General features: G+C 38.9%; 1 protein-coding gene across 1 annotated transcript; it reads right to left on the bottom strand.

The window, feature by feature from the left end:
• Nucleotides 1-2,029: 2,029 nt before the first annotated feature.
• LOC117333924 (zinc finger protein 532-like) lies at nucleotides 2,030-11,632 on the bottom strand. The gene is given in 5 exon segments (XM_033893342.1): nucleotides 2,030-4,482; nucleotides 4,484-4,617; nucleotides 4,649-7,814; nucleotides 8,833-9,077; nucleotides 11,520-11,632. Coding segments are annotated over 4 exon segments (5,025 nt in total). The 5' UTR covers nucleotides 9,046-9,077; nucleotides 11,520-11,632; the 3' UTR covers nucleotides 2,030-2,970.
• Between the last annotated feature and the right edge of the window lie 7 nt (nucleotides 11,633-11,639).

Below are 11,639 nucleotides of genomic sequence, written 5' to 3'. Positions count from 1 at the left end.
TACACATGCACTGACATACAAGCTTGTTATGTACCTGTTGTAAGACTCGTTACAATGGAATATACATCTAATCAATCTTTAAATGAAATTTACACCAAAATTTACGCCAAAGCACCTTCAGCTATCGATGTATATTTATGTGTACTGACACGAAAATTAGACAAAGCAGACTTAGTAGAAGCTTGCATCAGGTACAATTTTTGACCTTTAATTCAAATTATTGCTTAACGACTGTTAAACATTCTATGATCCAGGAATTCATACTGATTAACTCATTACATATTGTATTGTTTTGTAAAGTATAAGATCTGTTAAATCCTAAGTGTGAAGTACATATTGTATACACTGACTATATTACAAATACAAAATGTATAGCCAAACCTCACTCTCAAACCAACTTTTTTTTTTTTACAAAATATAAATCTGGTATAAAAATAAAAAAAATGTGCTGTGCCATGATTGTATCCCAATATAAATTCACCAGACACATGTTTTTGTCGTTCAATAGTACAACATCAAATGTAGAACTGTAGGCCGTAGATTTACAATTGTATATCTCCAATACCCCCAACTAAAACTTTATAAAGAGCATACAAAGAGAGAACATCTATAACGGAAAAATAAATCGTAAGTCGGCTGTGTCAATGACAACCTTAGTTATTTCCCTTATCTGGGTCATCACTTTTCACATAGACAGGCCGGGTTCAATTCCTCGATTGGACATGAAAAGGTATATGGGGTACTACTGTACCCGACACTGTGGGTTTCCTCCCATATTAAAACCCCTACATGCTTCCATCCAGGCCAAGAAATATCATTCATATAAGTTTGTAAAACTTGTTTTGCAATAGTAGTAAACCTCTTTACATTTTTCTCTCTCTTGTCTACAATTTTTCATCAGAATTAGTCGAGAGAGTACGAAGCAATACTTGAAACAAACATGTATACAAAGATGCAAAACTGACAATTCTTAATAAAATCAATGTCGAAATGAAAAATATTTAGAAACCAACACAACTGACAGATTGTAAACAGAATTACTCAGGACCAAATTTATACAACGATACCATATGTACAATGTATATAATTCCATAGAAAAAATTGACCGCTTTTGAAATGGAAAATAAATTGCAAGTGCACAACTACCTAAAGCAGTGTACTGATCATGTGTACATGGTTACATGTACAGTATACTGATCATGTGTACACGGCTATATGTACAGTGTACTGATAATGTGTACAGGATTTATAAGAATCTGTTGAGAAAGTAAGCAGCATTACAGCAGACAATCTTTCACCATAGACAGAAATCCTGACCCAGTGCATCTGTACCTTACAGGGGTATGACGAGCATATATTCAAGGCAAGCATTATGGATACACTCCGTACATGTTACTTATACATGTTGCTGTGTATTGTGCGTGGACCCAGTGTATCTGGTCAGTGGCTGAATAGAACGAGTACCAATGATTAGAACATCACATCTTCTGACTGTGATGGGCATTGCCCTCCTGACTGTGATGGGCACCGCCCTCCTGACTGATGAGCACTGCCCTCCTGAATGTGATGGGCACCGCCCTCCTGACTGATGGGCATTGCCCTCCTGACTGTGATGGGCACTGCCCTCCTGACTGATGAGCACTGCCCTCCTGACTGTGATGGACACTGCCCTCCTGACTGTGATGGGCACCGCCCTCGTGACTGTGATGGGCACTGGCCTATATATATCTAAATCATGTTACCCTCTATACAATATCTGTGACTGTGATGGGCACCGCCTCGTGACTGTGATGGGCACTGGCCTATATATATCTAAATCATGTTACCCTCTATACAATATCTGTGACTGTGATGGGCACCGCCCTCGTGACTGTGATGGGCACCGCCCTCCTGAATGTGATGGGTACTGCCCTCCTGACTGTGATGGGCACCGCCCTCGTGACTGTGATGGGCACCGCCCTCGTGACTGTGATGGGCACCGCCCTCGTGACTGTGATGGGCACTGGCCTATATATATCTAAATCCTCTATACAATATCTGACAGTTTTTGTGGCATGTATCTTTAATTACAGTACTTCACTTTCAAATTTTGAAATGCATAGTATACATATTGTAATGTTATGATATAAGAACTTAAACAATTCCCCTACAAGCACATGGAGTAAATATCAATAACATGTACCCTGTTACAGATATATATATAGATCATTTGCATTAATTGTACACCTAATTTTTTATGCTCCACAATGCTAGTAAAATTCAATTTGCACATGTGCAATATCACCACAATAAACCGACACAAATTACAAGGCCCAAAGGGCCTGCACTTCTCTCCTAGTATTCAATGTTTAGCGATACATTTCATAACTGTGACTTTTAAAGTAAATATTCTTTAAATTAGCTTCAGTAGTTAGCATAACACATCTGACATTATAATATATATATATATATATCACTTCTCTTAAACTTTGTCACTTGTGAGACTTTCAAAGTGAAGCTTTATCCAGGAAATCTAAAAGTTATAATTTTGAAACAGTGACCAGAATACATATCAAGGTCATTTTATTTGTCTATCACACAGTAAAGCAGACACTGGCCAAATACTGTGACTGCAAGCTGAAGTGATTGATCATCAAAAATCATTTGAGCATTTTTACAAAGCCTAACGATCATGACCTTCAATATGGGCTAAGGTCATTTATTTACATACACTTTGTAAAACTTAAGTATCATCACATACACTTTGTAAAACTTAAGTATCATCATTCTAAGCCTTTTGGTGAATAAGAAGAAGTTGGTTGTGAAGAAGTCAATTCAATGAAAGAGTTAACCGACATGCACCTCAACAAAACATACTTGACCCTTTGATACAGATGAGCTTTTGGTCAGATTGAACCTCAAATTTTCTGAAAACTTAATCATAGTACTGCCACACAAAAATTGTCCATATTACCGACCCTTCTAATCCTTCTAATCAAAGCTGAGAGATGAGTCTTCCTCTTCTGTGTCGACACCATTCATCTGTGGGGGTTTGGTCGTGGCTGACGGTACCATCTTATTCCTGCGTTTGTTGCGTATAAAAGCCATGCCGTGTGTTCGTGTATGTGTGCGAAGGTCAGTCTCTGAATCGAACACACGATGGCACACACGACACTCAAGAGGATTTCTAGTAATATCTTCTTCCTCCACTGAATCACTATCTTGTGAAACTTCCATCTCAGGAACAGGTGGAATATCGCGTATTTCCTTGTCATAATCCACATCCATTGCCTCTTCTATGCCATTATCTTGGCAATATGTGTTAAAGTCCTTAACCTTATGAACCATAAAGAGATGCTTTCTGAGAGATGGTAACACTGCGAAGGACAGGCCACACTCCATGCACTGGATGAAGTTTTCGACCTTGTGATTCTCCAGGTGTTTCAGAAAGGTTGATCGGTCCTCACAAGTCAGAGAACATTTTGCACATGTGAATCTGGTTTCCCCTTCAACCCTTAGCTTCTTGAATGGCTGATCAGTGTTTGCAACCTCATCCGTTTTACGCTTAGAGGCTTCATCTTCTTTATCTTGATCAGGTTCCCCAGACGACTCTTCTTCTTCTTGCTTGAGAAATTTCTGAGTAATAACATGATTCTTTCCTTGTCTATGGCGACATGTCAGATGCTTTTCCAGAAGAGCATTGGATGAAAACACTCTCTTTATGCCCCGCCCATTACAAATTTGACAGGGATATACATGTCGCTTGGCAACATGCTTCACAGTAACATGATTTTTGAGGTCATCTTTATTCTGATATGTGGCGCCACAAAGGTGACAGGGGAACAAATTTGGATGGTGAAGTGCTCGATGTTTCTCCAATACCTCCTTATTCTTAAATCGCAGCTTACAATCAATGCACAGTTCGCCAGATTTGACTTGACCCTGCTCAGTACCCAAACACATTACTTCATGATCTTTTAACTTGTCCATGTCAGAGAAGTCTGTCCTGAAGCATTTCAAACACACTGCAGCCCCATTACTTTTGTGCCACTCCATGTGTTGTGTCAAGTGCTTCTTTTTCACGATCTCTTTGTCACAAAAATTACAAACATATTTTTCTTTGGTCTTTTTCTTGATGCAAGGATGAGCCAGATATGCTTCCAATTCCATGACATCGCCACAAATCTTACACGGTCTGTATTCTGGGACTAAAGAGCTGCGATGCATCATTAGATCATGAAGAAAGCACTCGTACACGTTTCCAAATGACTTGTTACACTTCAGACACATAGTCTTGTTAGCTATCTGAGCATGGGTCTCCTTAATATGCTTAGACAGGTGCTCCTTACTGGAAAATACTTGTCTACATTCAATGCATACGAACCCATATGTGCACAATTGCTTGAATTCCTTAACATGACCTGCTATGTGTAACTCCAGCACAGCTATGTCATCCAGGACCGTGTCGCAGACATGACATTTATAAATGCGTTTGTAGTCTTTCTTCTGAGGGGTGACCTTTCTGATGGGTAACAAAGTGCCGTTCAAACCCCGCAGCTGTCCTGAAGGCCATCGGGCACACCTGACATTTGTAATACTGATCAAGTTTAGCAAGAATATGATTCTTAATTTGCGGACCGTTCTCCATCATATCTTGGCACTTAGGGACATTGCATTTGTGCAATACGACTGATATGGCAGCACTGGTATCGTAAATGCTGAATAAACGCACTTCTAGAATCGAGAGTTTTTTCCTTATAAGTTATAACTTTCTTGAAGAATTGTTCCCCACACTCTGGACAGATGGAGGTGTCGAGTTTGGTGTAGCGGTGATCGCCATGGAGACAACGGTGGGCCCTCAGTGAACAGATAGACGGCAGTACCATATTACAGGTGCCACAGATGTTTCTGAAGTCACATTTAGTGGAGGCTGTATTGTAGTGAAAAGACATCTCTTCCACAGACATCTGAACCCCACACTCATGACAACGCTTTCTGGATGGTGCCTCTTTCACTGTCCTCTGATTCTTTTCTTCAGAGTTAGTCCATGGTTCACCTGGAGTCTGAAATACCAGGGATTCATATACCTTAGGAAGTGGTGCTATTGAGATCGAGTCCGACTTTATGTGGATTGGGACAGCCTGACTTTTATCGATGTTGAGATGCTGACGAAGATGGCCAAGAAACTGACATTTATTGAAGAAACATTTCTGTTTGTTACATTCATCACATTTGTAGATTATTTTCATACTGTAACGGCCTCGGTGCTGCAAAAGACTTGACTCAATCCAGAAAAGGTCTCCGCACTCGTAACAAAGATATCGGTTATCCTTAATCATGCCCTTCAGATTCTCAGGAACAATTGGTGCCTTGTAGTTAGGTATGGGATTTTTCCTGGCAATGAGTTCTGTGATTCGTGGAAGACCGACTGTATCAATGTTGATTGTAGACACCGACATAGGCTGAGGTATAGAAGTCTTGATATTACTAGGCGTCTGAGCCAAAGCTGGTGTGGAGATTTTGTTTGTAACTGCAGTGGTATTGACCATGGGTTGATGAATCTCCAGTGCCTTAGGCTGAATAGGTCTAGGAGCCCGGTAGGGTCTAGGCATATTAGGAACTGGTATGGGATTGACAGGGGCAGCAATACTATTGGAGAGACGGATAGTCACCCTGTTTGGACCCGTAGCAGGGCCCAGTCCAGCCATCACAGGTACAAAACGGTTGTTTTTAGTAAGATCACTGATTGTTGTGCTCTTTAAAGTTGGAACTATGGCTCTCACTGAATCTGAAGGGACCAGTTTGCTCAAAATGGTAGGATTTCTATTTATCGGTGCTACGGGACCAGGTTGAAGACTTTTTTGAGAGGATGCTACAGGAGGAACACATTTCACCTGACTGGACAAGCTGTTATGGTTGACAGCGGGTGAGGTAGGATTTCCCTGGACATTCTCTATCACTATTGAGGGTGTGGAGACTTGATTACCGGAGGTCTCTTTGGCTGGCGTACTATAACCATACCCATTATAACCATCAACCGGTTCCTGTTTAACACTAGTTTCCAGGTTTGTATCTTTGATTGTAACTGCAGGCTTCTTAGTGGTTGACTTTTTTGCTATCTGATTACTTCCTTTCTCCGGGGTTTTTCCTTTTCCAGAATTTTTGTTGATAGTAGAAGTTTCTTGTGATTTCTTTTCAGGGACAGCCTCCTTCTGATGAGTCTTAAGTATGTCCAATATATCTCCATGTTCCTCTGCTTTATCAACATTAGAAGACTGTTTTGTGACTTTCACTGACAAGCCGCTATTGTCTGCCACTGTGGACAGGTTTGGGTTCAGCTGCTGCAGCTGGGAAACAGGGTTAACAACCACTGGCATTGTTCCTAAGGCAGAATGAAGCATGGTCCTCGCTTTATTTAGCGTGTATGTACTGAATTTCTGAGAAACTGAACTCTTCTTCATATCTTGAGATTCGTTGGCGTTGGACTGGACAGCTAGTACTTTAGGACTAATTGGAAGTAGGTTGTTAATTACCTTGTCAACACCTGAACTAACCTTCTTGGAACTGGTGATAACAGGCTGATGTGTTGCTGAATTTACACTGAAAGTCACTGTGAGTTCACTAACTTTTTCTTGACCGGATGATTTCTCAGAATTTTCAATAGTTTTGATCCGATTTTTTTCCTCTGGTTTAGACAGTGTACATACTGTGGATGATGTAATTTTTTCTGATGAGACATAGGATGCATTTGCCTCTGTCGAAATATTTTTCACTTCATTTGTCACTGTTAAGGGAGACCTTTCATGGCTTGCTACATCTGTTTGTTCTGTTGACGTCTGTGAAATATCTGAGGATATTTGAAAGTCGCTTTTTACTACAGTTGATGTTACAGAATGATTACTAGATGTTTGGTCTTCAGAATCAGCGATTTGATTGACATCTGAGGAAGAAACATTGATTTGTGTTGTGGATATGTCACTTTCTTTGGTAGTTTGTTCTACACTAGATGTCACACCACGTACAGAGATCACCTCCATGGCAGTTATCTCAGACACTTCACTAGGCACCAGATGCAATGCCTCCTTGCCTTCTGAAGAAGTTTGTATGCTGTCTCCGAATTCCATCTGTGGAGAATATGTGGCTATGCTTTGAACACATGTAATCTGTATCTGACTAAAATCACTGGAGCTATCCACTACTGAATCTTCTGTCTCCATTGAGATATCTGTAGACTGTTTATTATCAGTGGAGTCTATGGTCTCTGTATTGATTTTCTTACTTGGAACAGCACCTTCAGCATCACAACTTTCATCAAAACAAGGTTTCTGAACTGCAGTACTATCAGTTACTGCATGTTCTGTGGCCGACATCTTACTTTCATTGCTTACTGAAGTCTGGTGATTGACAGTCTCTATTGATACAATTTCTGTGTTACCAGGTGCTGTGTTGTGATTAGCCGTCTCCATGGATACAGTCTCCCCATTACCAAGTACTGTGTTACCTTCATTGTTTACTGAAGTCTTCTGATTGGCCGTCTCCATGGATACAGATTCCGTGTTACCAGGTACTGTGTTACCTTCATTGTTTACTGAAGTCTGCTGATTGTCCGTCTCCATGGACACAGATTCCGTGTTACCAGGTACTGTGTTACCATCATTACTAACTGAAGTCTGGTGATTGGCTGTCTCCATGGATACAGATTCCGTGTTACCAGGTACTATATTATCTTCACTGCTTACTGAAGTCTGGTGATTGGCTGTCTCCATGGATACAGTCTCAGCATTATCTGATGCTAGTTCAGGTCCTGATGAAGACTCCACATCACAGACAGATGCCTGAAATTAAACAAAAATGTATCATTACTTTAGGTGCTTGATCTGATGTCTCACAAGTGTCAACTATTGGCCTGTATTGCTCACCTACTACTACTAATGCTACTTAAAGGTTGGTCTATGTTATTTGTTGCTGCTAGGCTCAATATCTTTATTTCAATTTTAGATTGGGCTAAGTGTATTTTGACAAATTCTGTAGTCCTTCAACCAAATATATTCCTGACCTATCTCATGAACCCAGCTCTCTTGCTTATTTACATAAAATTTGACCCTTGCATAATTGTAACCTTGAAAGTAGGTCATTCATTTGAACACACTTGGCAGCCTTTCATCCCAGCATGCTCATGCCCAATATCAGGACTCCTCAGATTATATTAAGGATTTAAGCACAAACTGACCACTGTGACCTGGAAAGTAGGTCAAGGTTATTTATTTCAACAAACTTGGTAGCCCTTCATCCAAGAATACTACAGGACCAATACCAGGTCTCTGCATGGGACTCTTAGTTATTGAGAATAAAGATATTTTAAAGTGGAAAGATGACACTGGACAGATGCTGGATGCTGCACCATAGCATCAGTCAGTAAATATGACCGCTAAAATGATGACAAGGTAAAAGAAAAAAATTCTATTCAAAGTTACAATGACCTAAACCATTCACCAATCACAGCCAACCATTCACCAATCACAGCCATATTCAAGCCTGTTTAAGGTACGTCTAATGCTTATACACAAATGTGAATTTATATGACTGCTATATTAGCATTTGATAGTTAAGATTCTGTTCTGTGAAATCACAGTGAACTTTTGCATTGTAGAAATTGTTAAAGTTAGAAACTGGAAAAAGAAGTTGGTTTAAAGTATTGAGATGACCCATGGCCAGTATAAGTGTGGACAGTCAACTAAAATTGTCACATATTTCAGTATAGATATGAATTCATTCAGATAGGTAGCTATAGCCTAATATCTTTGCCAAATTTTGTTGCCCTTTTGTCACATCAAATCAATATAATCCACTTACTTCAGCCTGTTGATTTATTTCTGCAGATATTTGATCTCTCTCCCCACTGTGATCCGAGCAATGGTTTTTCCCGATAGCAGTGCTACTAGTTACGCTGTCTACAGATTCCACTTCAGAGGGGATCTTCATCACGATAGTATCGCTTTGGAGGATTTCTCTAACTCCAACCTCACTTTCAGGCTTCCCATCAACTTCATCAGACTTGGAGTCCATTGCATAATTCTCTACCTAGTTGAATTCATCATCTGAAAAAAAAAAAGAAATCAATGAGTAAATTACAGTAGTAATTGTACATGATTATTCATTGAACAAACATTTCGGTAATATTTTAGCTCATAATTATTGTATTGTCAATCCAATGGTCATAGTAATATACAAGTTTGGCATTAACAAGAAAATTTGGCAAATTACAGTTCCCCATCAAATGTAGGTCAAAAGGACAAAATAGGTCAGAGTGACCTACATTTAATACACAACACATCGCAATACCTAGGTAAACACATGCCACAACTATTTAAGTTCAAACGGCAAGTTGTGGGCGATTGAGTTCAAGCCTTGTTCTTTAGTGTAGCTATATAGGTCAAGGTCAAAATTTAGGTGATAAGAGTGACCCACTTTTGGCATGCGACACCTCACCTAGCTAGGTGAACCCGTGCCCAAGCGCGTCCACGTATGAAGTTCCATGCAGTGACAATTATTCAGGTATGAAATACAAAACCAAGACAAGCTAAAGAGTAAAGTGCAGAAGGACAGAAAGATGGACAAATACAATGAAATCCTTAAGTTCCCCCACCAGGAATCTCAAGTTCCACCACCAGGAATATATGCAAAGTTTTCAGTGATTCAGATATTTTCCTATCTATTACGACCAGTAGATTTTAATAACTTGGATAGAAACACTGATCTTTAATGCTGAATGTAACAGCACATGGACTGGAGGGATTCAATCTAGAGTGTAGCGAAAACTGTGGAACTGTCGAATCAGAGTCCCGTAGCCCACGGTAGATGTCTTCGAGGTAGCGCAAGACACTCGCCACAATACCTGAGTTTAGAGAAAAAGTAGATTGTTTCGTCGAGAAAACACAATTCAACACTGTAGTACAGTTCCAGGCTATCTGTATTTAGCAACATGAGCATTCAAAGGACATCGTTACAGTTTAACTCGCAACATCGCTCTCGCATAAGGAATACAGAAACCTGCAGAAGCAGAGGAAGAACTCCGCTCCTGTGAAGGAGCGATTGGCCTCTTTTTAAAAGAAATGTGACAATAATAAATAACACTTAGGAAAACAATTAGCATCAAGTAAATGTTGACCTTGTGTAATATAGATAGAGATTGTAGGAGCTCCCAGATTGGTGTACCCATCTGCAGTGGATATAATGGGATTGAAAGGCGATAAATAACTCTCTAACAGGGGGCATTAAAACTGAAGGAGAGCCATACAGACGATTAGTGCCAAGGCCCAAGGGCATGAAGAATTAATTACTTCGCGGATTAACGGCCCGGAGTATCCCCAATCTAATTACCAAGAGTTAATAGACAGATGCGCTATTGAAATACATACAACAATAATTATATAGAATGATAAAAAAATACTACAAGAATATAGAAATTTAATACTACTATAGCTTATAATTACAATATTTTTTTTGAATGTCTTGATTAGCTTTATTCCATCATATATCTTTTTGTGATAAATATTATTAATAACTTCGAATGGAGTGAAATGGAAGTCTATATAGCCAGTCTTAACAAAAAACATTTTTACGAAATTTTACGAAAAATTATTTGACATATCGCACACAATTACGTCAATTGTAATTTATTCTACACAAATTACTTGCAACTGTCAGTTGAGGCTTTAAGTCTAATCGGATAAAATATTTCTGAATCTCGTAAACTTTAGGTACAACTTTTCAATCTTGTACCTCATATGGGTCACGTTAAATCAATATATTTGAATTTCAATATATTACCTTCGCTATCGGAATCAAGTCAACATTATATATATGCCAGTCTCGACCAACATGAAAGTGAAAGTGAGTGCACTTTTAAACTGATCATCGAACTATATGTATAATAACCGGCCAGTCGCTGATGATATCAAATTTGATATTATTCAATCACACACATTCTGCATTTTTCATCAACTGTTAAAGCATGCAGCCTCACACTGACAAATGTATTGTTTATAGTTCTACAATATGCTGAAATGATCAAATTACAAAAAAAAAGTTACTTTTATCAATTATAATCATGCACGCTCATTTATCGATATAATATTGGTGCAATTGTCGAATACCGAACCAAGTTCATTGCAGATATTGATATAATGTACATATAAATTGGAGGTTCAAATGTAATTTACTAAAAAACTGGAAAAGATAAAAGCTACTTTTTTATTTTTATTTTCAAAATTAATCTTTTCTCATCTAGTCAGTAACATAAAAGATGACATTCATTGACAAGATGCATATATATAGTATTGACAAATTACAATAGGTATATGTGGAGTATTGTCTGATATCATTTGGTCGTATATTAGGATCTATTTCATTCAAGATGGCGTCGTTAGCTGGTCGCCGTTGGGCGGACACACTGCATAAAAGCAGCAAGTGAGTGTCAATTTTGCAATCTGATGGGGTCTTCATAGTTTGAATGCATTCCCAAAACGCATCATACTTACTGAATAAGTACATGTCTGTCCTCTGTAAATCATTAGTTTTGCAAAAAGTAATTCGGATGATCGATCCATGGGCATTATTTACATCAAAAACAAACCCACGTGATAGTTCCCACAATTCAC

This window comes from Pecten maximus, chromosome 9 (genome assembly GCF_902652985.1).
Source record: "Pecten maximus chromosome 9, xPecMax1.1, whole genome shotgun sequence".
Classification (NCBI taxonomy): Eukaryota; Metazoa; Mollusca; class Bivalvia; order Pectinida; family Pectinidae; genus Pecten; species Pecten maximus.
Note: the sequence above shows the minus strand (reverse complement) of the source record. Positions and strands in the feature narration are given on the sequence as shown.